General features: G+C 45.9%; 1 protein-coding gene across 3 annotated transcripts in view; it reads left to right on the forward strand.

Moving 5' to 3' along the window:
- Positions 1-4,268: 4,268 nt before the first annotated feature.
- zgc:113333 (beta-N-acetylhexosaminidase) overlaps positions 4,269-15,576 on the forward strand; it is a 38,029-nt gene continuing 26,721 nt past the window's right edge. For 2 of the 3 annotated variants that reach the window (XM_060901625.1, XM_060901626.1), the window contains exons 1-7: positions 4,269-4,437; positions 4,670-4,753; positions 4,994-5,273; positions 5,365-5,474; positions 9,606-9,693; positions 10,225-10,389; positions 10,482-10,665. In XM_060901625.1, the coding sequence (XP_060757608.1) occupies positions 4,680-4,753; positions 4,994-5,273; positions 5,365-5,474; positions 9,606-9,693; positions 10,225-10,389; positions 10,482-10,665 (901 nt within the window). In that variant the 5' untranslated portion in view covers positions 4,269-4,437; positions 4,670-4,679. The remainder of the gene's footprint in view (positions 4,438-4,669; positions 4,754-4,993; positions 5,274-5,364; positions 5,475-9,605; positions 9,694-10,224; positions 10,390-10,481; positions 10,666-15,576) is intronic. The other variant, XM_060901624.1, reaches the window with a different exon arrangement.

The following is a 15,576-nucleotide window of genomic DNA, read 5'->3' on the forward strand; positions in this document are numbered from 1 at the left end:
GAGCATGGTCTGAAGTTCTTCCCGAACCACCTTTTTTTTGTGTTCGGGTAGCCTGTAAGGGCGGCTATGTACTACCACCCCCGGGGGCATCTCTATGTGGTGCTCTATGAGGTTAGTGCGACCGGGCAGGGGCGAGAACACATCCGAAAACTCGGTCTGCAACTGGGCGACCTCCGTGAGTTGGGTCGGGGAGAGGTGGTCTCCACAGGGGACCGGAGAGGTACATAATGCCAATGTCCCTTTTTGAACCTCCGGCCCCAGCTCCGCCTTCTCCGGAACCACCGACACCAACGCCACGGGGACCTCCTCGTTCCAGAGTTTAAGTAGATTGAGGTGGTAAATCTGTAGCGCCCCACCCCTGTCTGTTCGCCTCACCTCATAGTCGACGTCCCCGACTCGCCGTGTGACCTCAAAGGGTCCTTGCCACTTGGCGATCGACTTGGAGCTCGACGTGGGTAACAGTACAAGTACTTTATCTCCCGGTGTGAACTCTCTAAGGCGCATACCCTTGTTGTACAGGCGGGCTTGCCGTTCCTGGGCCTGCCGCAAATTCTCCTGAGTTAGGTGGGTGAGCGTGTGGAGTTTTGCGCGCAGGTCCATAACGTACTGAATTTCGTTCTTACTTTGTGAAGGTCCCTCCTCCCAATTTTCCCGCAGCACGTCCAGGATGCCGCGCAGCTTACGCCCATATAATAATTTGAACGGGGAGAACCCCGTGGAAGCTTGGGGGACCTCTCGCACTGAGAACAGCAAGGGTTCGAGCCACTTATCCCAATTACATGCGTCCTCACTTACGAATTTCTTAATAATATTTTTGAGGGTGCGGTTGAACCGTTCCACTAAACCGTCCTTTTGTGGGTGATATACGCTGGTGCGGATCGGCTTAATCCCCAATAACCCATATAGTTCGCGCAGTGTTCGTGACATAAACGTAGTGCCTTGATCAGTCAGAATCTCTTTTGGGATTCCAACTCGGGAGATGACGCGGAAGAGTGCCTCTGCAATACTGCGTGCTGAGATATTGCGCAGAGGCACTGCTTCCGGGTATCGCGTTGCATAGTCCACCAGAACTAATATAAAGCGGTACCCTCGTGCTGACCGATCTAATGGCCTGACAAGATCCATCCCAATTCTCTCAAACGGGGTCTCGATTAACGGTAGAGGGCGCAAAGGCACTTTTGGAATGGCCGCTGGATTTACTAACTGGCATTCGCGGCATGCCGTACACCACCTACGGACATCGCCGCGAATCCCCGGCCAATAGAATTGGGCCATTATTCGGGCTAGTGTTTTATCCTGCCCTAAGTGTCCAGCCATGGGATTAAAGTGAGCTGCCTGGAATACCAATTCCCGGCGGCTCTTTGGAATTAAAAGCTGCGTGACTCGCTCTTTAGTTTGAGTGTCCTGCGTCACTCGGTATAATCTATCTTTCATAATCGCGAAGTAGGGGAAGGACGGGGTGGCGTTCGGCGGGAGCGTTTGACCATCGATTACTCTCACTTGGTCAAACGCATGCCGCAGAGTCTCGTCTCGCGACTGCTTTAATGGGAAATCCGCGAGGGATTCCCCAATAGAGAGAGGAGGAGCCGGCGGCTCCTCACTCTGACGCGGAGATGACGTAGACGGCTCTGTGACAGCTGCTCCCGCCAAAGCCACACCAGGACCTCCCCCTGTCAACTGGCAGGACCCACTCTCTACTAGGCGCGTCATTAAACCCCAAAATCCCGGCCAATCAGTCCCCAAAATTAAAGAGTGGGTAAGGCGAGGATTAACCGCCGCCTTCACTATAAATTTTTCCCCTCTGAAAATAATGTGGACCGACACCAAAGGGTAGCGGTGAACATCCCCGTGCACACACAACACCTTCACCCCTTGTGCTCCCCCCAATGCCTCGTTTTGAACCAGGCTTTGGCGAATTGAGGTCTGATTACAACCAGAATCCACCAACGCCTGATATGTAGCCCCTTGGATACTCACCGGTATGCGATACGCTCCGGCCTGATCGAGGGCGGCCTCTGGCGCGTCGGGGATCCGAACCATCGCGCCCACTTCCATTGCTGTGCACTGCTGTTGAAGGTGGCCCGGTTCCCTGCAGCGCCAGCAAACCAGCCCGGGCTTTCCCTCTGCACCGGTGATCTGGGGCTCACTCACCTGAGGTGGGGGAGAGACAGACACAGAAGGGAGAAACAGGAGGGCACCGCGGGTGCGGCGGGCCGGCTGGGGTGGTGCCGGCCCCCGCCTCCACGGTGGGGGAACGGGGGCGAGGACGGGACACAGGAGGAGGGGGAGAGAGAGAAGAGGAGAGAAGAGATGATGTCATCTGCCGTCCTGCTGCCGGGACAGCCGCCAGATGATCCTCCGCCAGCTCGACTGCCTGATCCAGCAACGCCGGGCGGTGGCACTGGACCCACTCCGCGGTTCCTGCTGGTAAGCGGGCGATGAACTGTTCCAGTACCACCTGGTCGACGATTCCCTCGGCGTCGCGATCGTCGGCCCTCAGCCACCGCCAGCAGGCGTCCCGGAGCTGCTGGCCAAAGCGAACGGAAGCGCTGGCGCTGTTGTTCCGGTGTGCGCCCCATGCGCTGGAGGATGGCCCGGTGGAGGTCCGCGTAGGCCAGCCGGCGGTCAGCGGGGAGCTGTAGCGCGGCCAGCTGTGCCTCTCCCGTGAGCAGGGGGAGGAGGCGCGCCGTGCGCTGCTCCATCGGCCACCCCGAGGCTTCGGCGACCTGTTCAAACAATGTGAGGAACGCCTCGGGGTCGTCCTGCGGGCCCATCTTGGTGACAGTGAGGGGAGACGGGCCCGAGCCGGAGTGCTGGTGGGCCCCGCCGATGCGAGGAGATGCCGGAACGCCTTGCGATCTTCCTGCTGGGCCAGCACCAGGGCTTCGAAGCGCTGCTCTTGTTCCTTTTGGAGTGTGACGAGCACCTGGTGCTGGCTTTGCTGAGCCGTGGCGAGGGCGTGGACCAGGTCAGCGAACGGGGAGGATTCCATGGGGCTGCTGGGTTGGTGCTCCACTTTCCTGGGTTTCGGCACCACTGTAGGACTCTCTATGTGTGGGTGGAGCACAGAGGATGGCAGGACAGAGATCAGGTTTTGAACTTGGCTTTATTGCCACACTTTTTAGTCTAACAATAAACAATCTAACGCAGACGCACACACACACAACCAGCGTCTGGTTCAGGGATGAGCTCCTTCTGCTCTCGCTCTCCCTCCTCATATAGGGCGCGGTCCCTGGGAAGACACACAAACACAGGTTAATTGCTCTCAGATGTAGCGATTCTGCCACTTAGGCTGCTGGGCCATAGAAGGTTCACGCTGCATGCTGCACGCTACACGTTCACGTGAAGAACCGGACCCTGGGCCATTAAACTTCATGCTTGGATGTTCACGTGTTGCGTCTGTTCTACTTTGACCGAGTAACCAACAATACGGACTCTTCGGATGACGACGATTGCCTCATTCTGCTTTTACTGAGACAGAGGAAGAGAAAAAGGAACAGAATTTGGAGCCGAGAACACTTCCTTCTGAGAGAAACCCGTGGTGAATTTCACCGAACATTCTATAATCTGCTTGACAATCCCGATGAAGAACTATTTTTCAATTATACCATTCAATTATATTTTTTCTGAAGTTTTCCCCTGAAAGCATAGAGTTATCTCCCTAGACCCGTTCTGATTGGCTGGCGCGGCGGTGACCGCATGCATTGACTGGAATTTCCATCTTCACGCCTAGAAAAAAGTGTGCATGTTCATTTCACGCTTCACGCGTGAAGTGTGCAGCGTGCAACGTGAACGCCGTTCTATGGCCCAGAGCAAGTCATGCTACGTTTGTCCACTTTTCTTTACACGCGTGTAGCGTGTAGTATGCAGCGTGCAGCGTGAACCTTCTATGGCCCAGCAGCCTTACCTTCCCTGACTCCGCCCTCCTGTCACAGACCGGCGCTTGACCACGCCCCCGCTGCCACAGTCACGTTTTTTGAAAGATCTATAACCACAAAGATTCAAATGTAATCAAACCTTTAACAACAGAAGTAAACGTAATAAAATAATTTGTAACAATGTGATGCATTACTTAAGTCAGTATCTTGTATGATGAAACAGTGAGAGGTTTTTCTGCATAATGACAGGTGTAACTTCTGTTATAACCCTACCAAACGAGAGTAATTATTTACATTCCACACCTTAAATTGCATGTGTAAGTGGTGATACATGCAAGGGCGTGTGTGTGTGTGTGTGTGTTTGGCCAAACTGGTTTATAATCCAACCTTGTTTGAGTTGCCTTGTTGGGTTGCTAGATAAAGCGCAAACACACACACACACACACACGATAATATTTCCAAACCTTCTCAAAGGCTCATATCTGTTTATGGAGGATTGAAATACTTGCAGGATTGTTGTTTCTCAGACTTGTCACAGTGCTTTGATACTTCTTGGATGGTACTTTTTTTAGTAGCAGTTTAGCTTCAGTTTATTTTTGGTATTCAACTTGTATTTCTTGTATGGAATAATTTATTCATTATGACGTGTGGTAGTTGTAAATGTTATATACCGGTAATATCTTGATAATCTACCAGTTATGTATTAAACAAACTGCTGTTGTTCTATAGTCATTGTGTGTTGATTGTGGGATTGTTATTGCATGTGTTTGAGGTATGTTTTATTTCTGTAGTAATAACATTATGGGGTGTAAAAGGAACTTAAAGCTTCTGGTCACCTGCCTGGTTTTACTTGCTGCAGGAAGTCTGTTCCGCAGGTGAGTGTATTAATCTGAAGTTAAGAATAAGGTTAACATAATGCCACACAATAATAGTTTGAATTGAAACATGATGGCACTTTCTGGTCTCTACAATACACATTACATGATACAATTTATTTTTTTAAACTCTCTTTAAATTCTCAGCAGCGTTTCTCAACCAGCCAGCGCTTGTCTAAACATGTACCTTTGTACTGTTGGTTTTAAGCATGTTTGCTATTTTTGATCATCTGTTCACAGTCGGCGCACAAAAATTGAAAAATACCTAAACTACAAGAAGAATGTCATGATGACGGGTATTTTCTGGCAGCCAGAAAATGTAGCTACATTCGACAACGTGATTGTGCCAGCAACCACTCAAGAGATTAAAGAGGCGAAAAAGGACCAGATGACTATCACTGAGCCAAATCTAGAAGTAAAACGCATATTAAAAGCCTCAGTGAAACCACACACAAGCCCTCTCCGTATAGTACACTTGGATCTTAAGGGCGCTGCACCCAAAGTCAGTTATTTTCAGCAGGTGAGGGAGCATTTGCAAAACTCAGAAATGCTGTACTTTCTGTGAATTGAGTTAAGTAGACTTGTCACTTTGTGGCTTCTATCTATTGCAGCTCTTTCCACTAATCGCCAGTCTTGGTGCAGATGGGATTTTGCTGGAGTATGAGGATATGTTTCCGTATGAAGGGGACCTTGAAATTCTCAGGTCACGTTTTGCATACAGGTGAGCTTGCTTTTCTGCATTTTATAAGTTACTAATGATGATTTTAACAGCTCATACTGTATGTTGATTAGGAAAGTATCATTCAGCTCAGTGGCACAGCCTGGAGAGGAATAAGGAAATATATTCAATGAAACCATTGTGTGATCTAAACTGTCCTTCTTTTCAAAAACCATTGTGTGATCTAAACTGTCCTTCTTTTCAAAAATCTTAGAGAAGATTGTCTACTCTCAGCTCATGGCCTTTTTAAATGAACAAAATGTTCTTGAAATTTTCCAATCTGGTTTTAAAACATTGCATAGCACAGAATCAGCGCTTTTAAGGGTTTTTAATGACGTCTTTTTAGCTACTGACTCTGGTCACTGTGTAATCCTTGTGCTCCTAGACTTAACTGCTGCTTTTGACACAGTGGACCATGACATACTGATTGATCGTTTGGAGCAGTGGGTGGGCATCAGGGGCTCGGCATTGGAATGGTTCAGGTCTTACCTGTCTCACCGGACATTCTGTGTCAGCCTTGGTGACTCTGTGTCCTCCACTGCTCCTCTCTCATGTGGGGTCCCACAGGGTTCAGTGCTGGGCCCTCTTCTATTTTCTTTGTATCTTCTTCCACTTGGTTCCATTCTCAGGAAGCATGGCATTCTTTTCCACTGTTATGCTGATGACACTCAGATTTATGTGCCCCTAAAAAAGGCTGATTCATACTCCCTTAAGCCATTGTTAAATTGTTTAGAGGATGTCAAGGCTTGGATGTCTCTAAACTTTTTAAATTTTAATGAAAAAAAGACTGAAGTGATAGTCTTTGGTGGCACCTCTGTGACCCCCTCAGTCGATCTGGGTTCCTTGGCACAATATGCCAAACCTATAGTTAATGATTTGGGGGTAAAAGTGGACGGGGACCTTAAGTTTGATAGCCAGATTAAAGCAGTAGTGAAAGGAAGCTATTTTCAGTTGCGGCAGTTGGCAAAAATAAAATCTTTTTTGCCCAGACAGCACTTTAAAACAGTAATTCATGCCTTTGTGACCACTCGGCTAGATTACTGCAATGCACTTTATATGGGGGTCAGTGGGTCCTCCATTGCACATCTTCATGTACAAAATGCAGCCGCACGTCTTTTAACTGGCACAAGGAAATTTGAGCACATTTTACCGATTTTAGCTTTGCTCCACTGGCTACCCATCCATTTTAGAATTCATTTTAAAATTATTTTATTTGGGGCGGCACGGTGGTATAGTGGTTAGCGCTGTCGCCTCACAGCAAGAAGGTCCTGGGTTCGAGCCCCGGGGCCGGCGAGGGCCTTTCTGTGTGGAGTTTGCATGTTCTCCCCGTGTCCGCGTGGGTTTCCTCCGGGTGCTCCGGTTTCCCCCACAGTCCAAAGACATGCAGGTTAGGTTAACTGGTGACTCTAAATTGACCGTAGGTGTGAATGTGAGTGTGAATGGTTGTCTGTGTCTATGTGTCAGCCCTGTGATGACCTGGCGACTTGTCCAGGGTGTACCCCGCCTTTCGCCCGTAGTCAGCTGGGATAGGCTCCAGCTTGCCTGCGACCCTGTAGAAGGATAAAGCGGCTAGAGATGATGAGATGAGATTATTTTATTTGTTTTTAAATCTTTAAATGGTCTTGCTCCATCATACCTCTCTGAGCTGCTATACCCCTATACACCCAGCCGAGCTCTCAGGTCAGCTGATCAGCTGCTCCTGAGAGTTCCCAAGACTAGGCTGAAGCTCAAAGGGGACAGGGCTTTTTCGGTTGCAGCTCCAAAATTATGGAATGCATTGCCACTGCACATTAGACAGGCCTCCTCACTGTCTAATTTTAAAACTCTTCTTAAAACGCACCTTTTTTCTTTGGCTTTTAACACCGTGTAGGTTGTTGATTTTATGTACACAGATATTTTATTTGGAGTGGACAGCCTATTTAATTATTTATTTTTTATTTCTTTATGTTCTATGGTGTTATTTTATTGTATAGTTTTATTGTGTTTATTTATTGCACAGCACTTTGGAAACCTTTGTGTTTATTTAAACTGCGCTTTATAAATAAAATTGGATTGGATTGGATTGGATCTGTGCAATTTACTGTAATTGATAAGGGTGGGGCACTTATATATTTTGGCCAGAGAACAAAAGGCGCTGTGATGGCACCGAGTTGTTACTTAATCATTTAAGGCAGTGTTTCTCAGTCAGTAGGCTGCAGCCCATTAGTGGGCCACGAAGCGGCATTTAGTGGGCCGTGAGTTTTTTCCAAGTTGAAGCCAATGTTTAGTCATAGTATGGTACAATTGCTGGGTTGCATCTGACATCACATCCGCCTCATTAAGCTATGGTCACACTACAGCTCGCGATGCTTTGCCATGGGTTATCAATGAAAATGAGGCATTTTGGTGGCGATGCATGGGGAGTTAAAAGTTGTGGTCACACAGCAGACGAACACTTGACTGTTACGCCTTTGCGCGCTTGAGTGTGGCGCAACTTGAGCAGCCGTGCTCACTCACGGAATGCGTTGTGCGCATGCTGGGGACCCAGCCATTATGGGAAACACCTCATGCTGATTTGACCGCAGTTTTCACAGAGACTTTGTGAAGTATTATCATTATCACGGTCACGTTTGTTTCTAGCCATGTTTATGACTCTGGTTAAATACTCTGCTTTATGATTCTGCTTTTGCTTTTGTTTTGTTCTACTGACCTTGCCTCACATTTTGTTTTTCCAAATATCACACCTGCTAATAAACACACTTATTGCACTTACATCTGTCTATCGGTGCATACCTGACAGAATACTTCACAAAGTCTCTGTGAAAACAGTACTCACATCAACATCTGATGTTTTCCATAATGACTGGGTCCCAAGCATGTGCACAATGTGCTCCGAAGAAGAGAAGAGCAGGGAGGATTGAGAATCAAGCAGCTGTGGTTTGTTTACCTCCAATACTAAAACTTGTAGTGTCCTAACAATCATCGAAAAGACACGTACAAAAAGCTCAAAATTCCTACTTCCCCGTGAATAAACAATATAGGATTTATCTTGTAGTGTCCTGATCCCCAGATCTTTAACCCAGCCATATATAAAAAGTTGTACACCTCCATGCTCGGGGCGGCATGGTGGTGTAGTGGTTAGCGCTATCGCCTCACAGCAAGAAGGTCTGGGTTCGAGCCCCATGGCCAGCGAGGGCCCTTCTGTGCGGAGTTTGCATGTTGTCTGCGTGGGTTTCCTCCGGGTGCTCTGGTCAAAGGTATGCCATGAGGAGGTTACAAACATAAGATATGCCTTAAATCTCGATTGGTTAATCCTGATTCTACCCAAAGTTTTGAACATCGCTATATTGTAATTACTGCACAAAAATATTATTTGACATTGAATGCGATTTTGCACAGTAATTGCACTGTAATAGTAACAAAAGGGACATCTAATCGGCTGTGCCGTGTATGTTGTGTCAACCATCCAAGAACTGGAACATTTGGAGCTGGAAAACATTTCAAGAGTTTCAGACACAAAATTCACCCCTCTAGCTGTGCCATTGACTCCATCCTATTCCATTTGCCCTCTTAATATTACAGTACACTGTTCAGTCTACACAGACATTCAAACTAAAGCAGATATTCTAATCATAATTATTATCTCTTTTTTTTTCTACTCAAATAATTTGTGCTTGGTTAATGTCTGGGTTAATATCTCATCTCATCTCATTATCTCTAGCCGCTTTATCCTTCTACAGGGTCGCAGGCAAGCTGGAGCCTATCCCAGCTGACTACGGGCGAAAGGCGGGGTACACCCTGGACAAGTCGCCAGGTCATCACAGGGCTGACACATAGACACAGACAACCATTCACACTCACATTCACACCTACGGTCAATTTAGAGTCACCAGTTAACCTAACCTGCATGTCTTTGGACTGTGGGGGAAACCGGAGCACCCGGAGGAAACCCACGCGGACACGGGGAGAACATGCAAACTCCACACAGAAAGGCCCTCGCCGGCCCCGGGGCTCGAACCCAGGACCTTCTTGCTGTGAGGCGACAGCGCTAACCACTACACCACCGTGCCGCCCTGGGTTAATATGATTTCCAAAATAAATTCCCTAAGTGAATTTTACTTGGTGAATAAAAATTATTCTGATTCACTGAAACAGTGTGAAAGAAATAGAAGAAATTACGACCCTGGCCAGCCTCTACAATCTCGAGGTGATACCCCTGGTGCAGGTATTCGGACATCTAGAGGTAAGTGAAGACACAGCTCTGATAGTGCTTAGCATTGCAAATATTTTAACGACACCAGTACTTCCTGTAAAGATGTGCATTGGGACTGGGATCCGGTGGGACCCAACAAAAAACATCATGGGTGCAGGCAGATTTTACTGTTGGGTGGACAGGTGCAAAAGAAATGTCACATTGGTAGCATGGTAACATATTGAATGTGGTGGATTGCTTGCAAAGATAGGGGTGGATGGGATTGGTCAGAATTTCTTGGGAATGATGGGAGTGGGATTTTGAAATAAGTCCTGTGAACACCTCTACTTTGTTGTTTTAGGTCTTTTGAATAATTCTGACAAAAAAGCAACTAAAAAACTCTGGCCAATGTTTCAATCCCCATTGATTACAAGATATATAAGTGTAATTATATAGTAATATAATTATAGAAGCAATATGTATATAATTATAATTATATAGCTATATAATTATATAAGTAACTATATATAAGTAGTTATATAATTATGACTATAAAATAATTCTACTTCTTGTCTTGTGTAGTTTGTGCTGAAACATAGACGATTTTTTCACTTGAGAGAAGTGGCCGACTTTCCAAACAGCCTGAACCCTGTGGTCCCTGACAGCTTAAAACTGGTTAAAGAAATGCTAACGCAGGTCCTGAACAAGCACCCGAAGACACGATGGCTTCATATTGGAGCTGATGAGGTTTGGCATAACTTTGTAACTTCTGTGCAGCCAATTAATTATTACTTATTTGATAATTCAATAATGAGGCATTAGTCACACTAAACATTCAGGTTTATGGCCTTGGCACGAGTGAGGATTCGAAAAACTGGCTGAAGCAAAACAGTGGAGGCCTAGGAGCACTCTTCCTCAGCCATGTGACAAAGGTTTGCCACTTCCTAGCTGAACTGAAGCCTGGAATAAAGCTTATATTTTGGGAAGACATGATCAGGAAGGTCAATGCCAGCATACTCAAAGGTATGTCATGAGGAGGTTACAAACATAAGAGCACAGAACATTTACAGTGATGCTTGAAAGTTTGTGAACCTTTTAGAATTTTCTATATTTCTGCATAAATATTACCTAAAATGTCATCAGATTTTCACACAAGTCCAAAAAGTAGATAAATAGAACCCAGTTAAACAAATGAGACAAAAATATTATACTTGGTCATTTATTTATTGAGGAAAATGATCCAATATTACATATCTGTGAGTGGCAAAAGTATGTGAACCTTTGCTTTCAGTATCTGGTGTGACCCCCTTGTGCAGCAATAACTGCAACTAAACGTTTCCGGTAACTGTTGATCAGTCCTGCACACTGGCTTGGAGGAATTTTAGCCCATTCCTCCGTACAGAACAGCTTCAACTCTGGGATGTTGGTGGGTTTCCTCACATGAACTGCTCACTTCAGGTCCTTCCACAACATTTCCATTGGATTAAGGTCAGGACTTTGACTTGGCCATTCCAAAACATTAACTTTATTCTTCTTTAACCATTCTTTGGTAGAACGACTTGTGTGCTTAGAGTCATTGTCATGCTGCATGACCCACCTTCTCTTGAGATTCAGTTCATGGACAGATGTCCTGACATTTTCCTTTAGAATTCGCTGGTATAATTCAGAATTCATTGTTCCATCAATGATGGCAAGTCGTCCTGGCCCAGATGCAGCAAAACAGGCCCAAACCATTGATCCTACCACCACCATGTTTCACAGATGGGATAAGGTTCTTATGCTGGAATGCAGTGTTTTCCTTTCTCCAAACATAACGCTTCTCATTTAAACCAAAAAGTTCTATTTTGGTCTCATCCATCCACAAAACATTTTTCCAATAGCCTTCTGGCTTGTCCACGTGATCTTTAACAAACTGCAGACAAGCAGCAATGTTCTTTTTGGAGAGCAGTGGCTTTCTCCTTGCAACCCTGCCATGCACACCATTGTTGTTCAGTGTTCTCCTGATGGTGGACTCATGAATATTAACATTAGCCAATGTGAGAGAGGCCTTCAGTTGCTTAGAAGTTACCCTGGGGTCCTTTGTGACCTCGCAGACTATTACCTGTCTTGGAGTGATCTTTGTTGGTTGATCACTCCTGGGGAGGGTAACAATGGTCTTGAATTTCCTCCATTTGTACACAATCTGTCTGACTGTGGATTGGTGGAGTCCAAACTCTTTAGAGATGGTTTTGTAACCTTTTCCAGCCTGATGAGCATCAACAACGCTTTTTCTGAGGTCCTCAGAAATCTCCTTTGTTCGTGCCATGATACACTCTTGCAGTCACGTGACTGAATCCCGGCTGGAATGTAAACAGCCGCCATCTTGTCGGTCAACAACACAGCTGAATATTGTTGCACTCATATACAAAATGGATCAATTTCAACTGACGGACTACATGGCTCATTTTTCTAATGAACAGATAACTAGATATATGTCTAAAATAAACGACCTACAGATTAGTGACTCTTATCAATTACCGGACGTAGTTTTCACGACCGTGTCAGTGGATATTGAACTGCCAGTGGAATACCCAGATGTGTATAATTACCTCATTAACTTTCCCTCGCTGTTCAGTGGTGAAGCACTCCGTGCTTATAAATCTCTGGACAGTTATCTTTACAGAAATTCAGGATTTGTCAGCCCCCCTCAGATGTGGCATCTTGTAAACAAGAAAATAACAATCCTCATTGGACGGGTAAGTCACTTAAGTATTGAGTACTAGTACTGATACCACATGGATATACTGGAATAAATACATGGCGAACCTGAGATGAAATGGTCACTGCACAGGCACCAGTGATCGTTCTTTCCAGTCGGTACCCATGCCTTGTTGTTGTTGTTTGGATCGGCCCGGCTGATAGCAGCAATCCATTTTGCACGCCTGTCAGGGTCCCGTGGCAGCCTATGAAACTTTCTTCCCGATTTCTGACCTCTCCTGTTGTGGCATTTATATGCCATACAACTCTCCGGCATTGTGGCACCGTAATATTTGCAGATTTGGGCGAAAAACAACGAAAGTCAGTGTCGATAAATTGCGATGGCGGAAATATGGTGTTTGACCGACAAGATGGCGTCTGTTTACAATCTTGATCAGCTGTGACGTCACATGCAAGTGGGCTGCAAACAGCGTGTGTGTGTGGGGGGGGAATAAATAAATAAATAAATAATAATAATAAATAAATTAAAAAAAAGTGAAGGTGTAAGGTGCACAGTCCTGAGGCGTATGTGTTGTGTTTCACATTGTGGAATGAGGTATTGCATATTATAAGTATTGCACAAGAGAGTCATATTATACAGCGGGGCAAAAAAGTATTTAGTCAGCCACCAATTGTGCAAGTTCTCCCACTTAAAAAGATGAGAGAGGCCTGTAATTTTCATCATAGGTACACTTCAACTATGAGAGACAGAATGGGGGAAAGAATCCAGGAAATCACATTGTAGCATTTTTAATGAATTGATCGGTAAATTCCTCAGTAAAATAAGTATTTGGTCACCTACAAACAAGCAAGATTTCTGGCTCTCACAGACCTGTAACAACTTTTTTAAGAGGCTCCTCTGTCCTCCACTCGTTATCTGTATTAATGGCACCTGTTTGAACTCGTTATCAGTATAAAAGACACCTGTCCACAACCTCAAACAGTCACACTCCAAACTCCACTATGGCCAAGACCAAAGAGCTGTCAAAGGACACCAGAAACAAAATTGTAGACCTGCACCAGGCTGGGAAGACTGAATCTGCAATAGGTAAGCAGCTTGGTGTGAAGAAATCAACTGTGGGAGCAATTATTAGAAAATGGAAGACATACAAGACCACTGATAATCTCCCTTGATCTGGGGCTCCACACAAGATCTCACCCCGTGGGGTCAAAATGATCACAAGAACGGTGAGCAAAAATCCCAGAACCACACGGGGGGACCTAGTGAATGACCTGCAGAGAGCTGGGACCAAAGTAACAAAGGCTTCCATCAGTAACACACTACGCCGTCAGGGACTCAAATCCTGCAGTGCCAGACGTGTCCCCCTGCTTAAGCCAGTACATATCCAGGCCCGTCTGAAGTTTGCTAGAGAGCATTTGGATGATCCAGAAGAGGATTGGGAGAATGTCATATGGTCAGATGAAACCAAAATAGAACTTTTTGGTAAAAACTCAACTTGTCGTGTTTGGAGGAGAAAGAATGCTGAGTTGCATCCAAAGAACAAAAGAACACCATACCTACTGTGAAGCATGGGGGTGGAAACATCATGCTTTGGGGCTGTTTTTCTGCAAAGGGACCAGGACGACTGATCCGTGTAAAGGAAAGAATGAATGGGGCCATGTATCATGAGATTTTGAGTGAAAACCTCTTTCCATCAGCAAGGGCATTGAAGATGAAACGTGGCTGGGTCTTTCAGCATGACAATGATCCCAAACCCACTGCCCAGGCAATGAAGGAGTGGCTTCGTAAGAAGCATTTCAAGGTCCTGGAGTGACCTAGCCAGTCTCCAGATCTCAACCCCATAGAAAATCTGTGGAGGGAGTTGAAAGTCTGTGTTGCCCAGCGACAGCCCCAAAACATCACTGCTCTAGAGGAGATCTGCATGGAGGAATGGGCCAAAATACCAGCAACAGTGTGTGAAAACCTTGTGAAGACTTACAGAAAATGTTTGACCTCTGTCATTGCCAACAAAGGGTATATAACAAAGTATTGAGATGAACTTTTGTTATTGACCAAATACTTATTTTTCACCATAATTTGCAAATAAATTCTTTAAAAATCAGACAATGTGATTTTCTGGATTTTTTTTCCTCATTTTGTCTCTCATAGTTGAGGTTTACCTATGATGAAAATTACAGGCCTCTCTCATCTTTTTAAGTGGGAGAACTTGCACAATTGGTGACTGACTAAATACTTTTTTGCCCCACTGTAAAGTATTGCACATTATAAATTATTTCACGAAGAGAGTCACATTATAAAATAAAAGTATTGCACAGGGGGGTTAGACTATAAAGTCAGAGCATATTCGAGTTCAGGGTGGTTATGGCTTTTGGAAAGAAGCTGTTTTTGAATCTATTTGTTTTTGTCCTGATGCACCTGTAGCACCTTCCTGAGGGCAACAGGTCAAACAGATCAAAGCCAGGGTGGGAGTTGTCCTTGATAATGTTCTTAGCTCTGCTAAGGCAGCAGGAGGTGTAAATGTCCATCAGGGAGGGGAGAGGGCAGCCAATGATCTTCTGTGCTGCCTTTACTACTCTCTGGAGCCTCTCCCTGTCTGCAGCAGTGCAGCTGTCATACCATAGTGTGATACAGTATGTCAGCAGGCTCTCGATGGATGAGCGGTAGAAGGTCAGCAGCAAGTTGGAGCTCAGGTTGTGCTTCCTGAGGACGCTCAGGAAATGTAGCCGCTGCTGAGCCTTCTTAATGACTGCTGTAATATTCTCTGACCAGGAGATGTCGGCGGAGATGAGGACGCCGAGAAACCAGAAGGTGTGGACCCTCTCCACATACTCGTTGTTTATGTTAAGGGGGGCTAGGTCAGTGCTGTGCTTCCTGAAGTCAATGATAAGCTCTTTGGTTTTCTTGATGTTCAGAGCAAGGTTATTCTCTGAACACCAGGCTGCCAACTTCAGGACCTCCTCTCTGTAGGCTGCCTCGTCTCCCTTTGAGAGGAGTCTGACCACTGTGGTGTCGTCAGCAAACTTGACGATAAGGTTGTTGTTGTGGGTCGAACTACAGTCGTGGGTGTAGAGGCAGTACAGGAGGGGGCTCAGCACACAGCCCTGTGGAGAGCCGGTGCTTAATGTATGGGTGGAGGAGAAGTGGGGGCCAAGTCTCACAGTCTGGGGCCGGTTGGTAAGAAAGTCCTTTATCCAGGCACATGTGAGAGGGGGGAGGCCAAGAGTGTCCAGTTTACT

Source organism: Neoarius graeffei, chromosome 20 (assembly GCF_027579695.1).
Source record: "Neoarius graeffei isolate fNeoGra1 chromosome 20, fNeoGra1.pri, whole genome shotgun sequence".
In the NCBI taxonomy this organism is placed as follows: domain Eukaryota; kingdom Metazoa; phylum Chordata; class Actinopteri; order Siluriformes; family Ariidae; genus Neoarius; species Neoarius graeffei.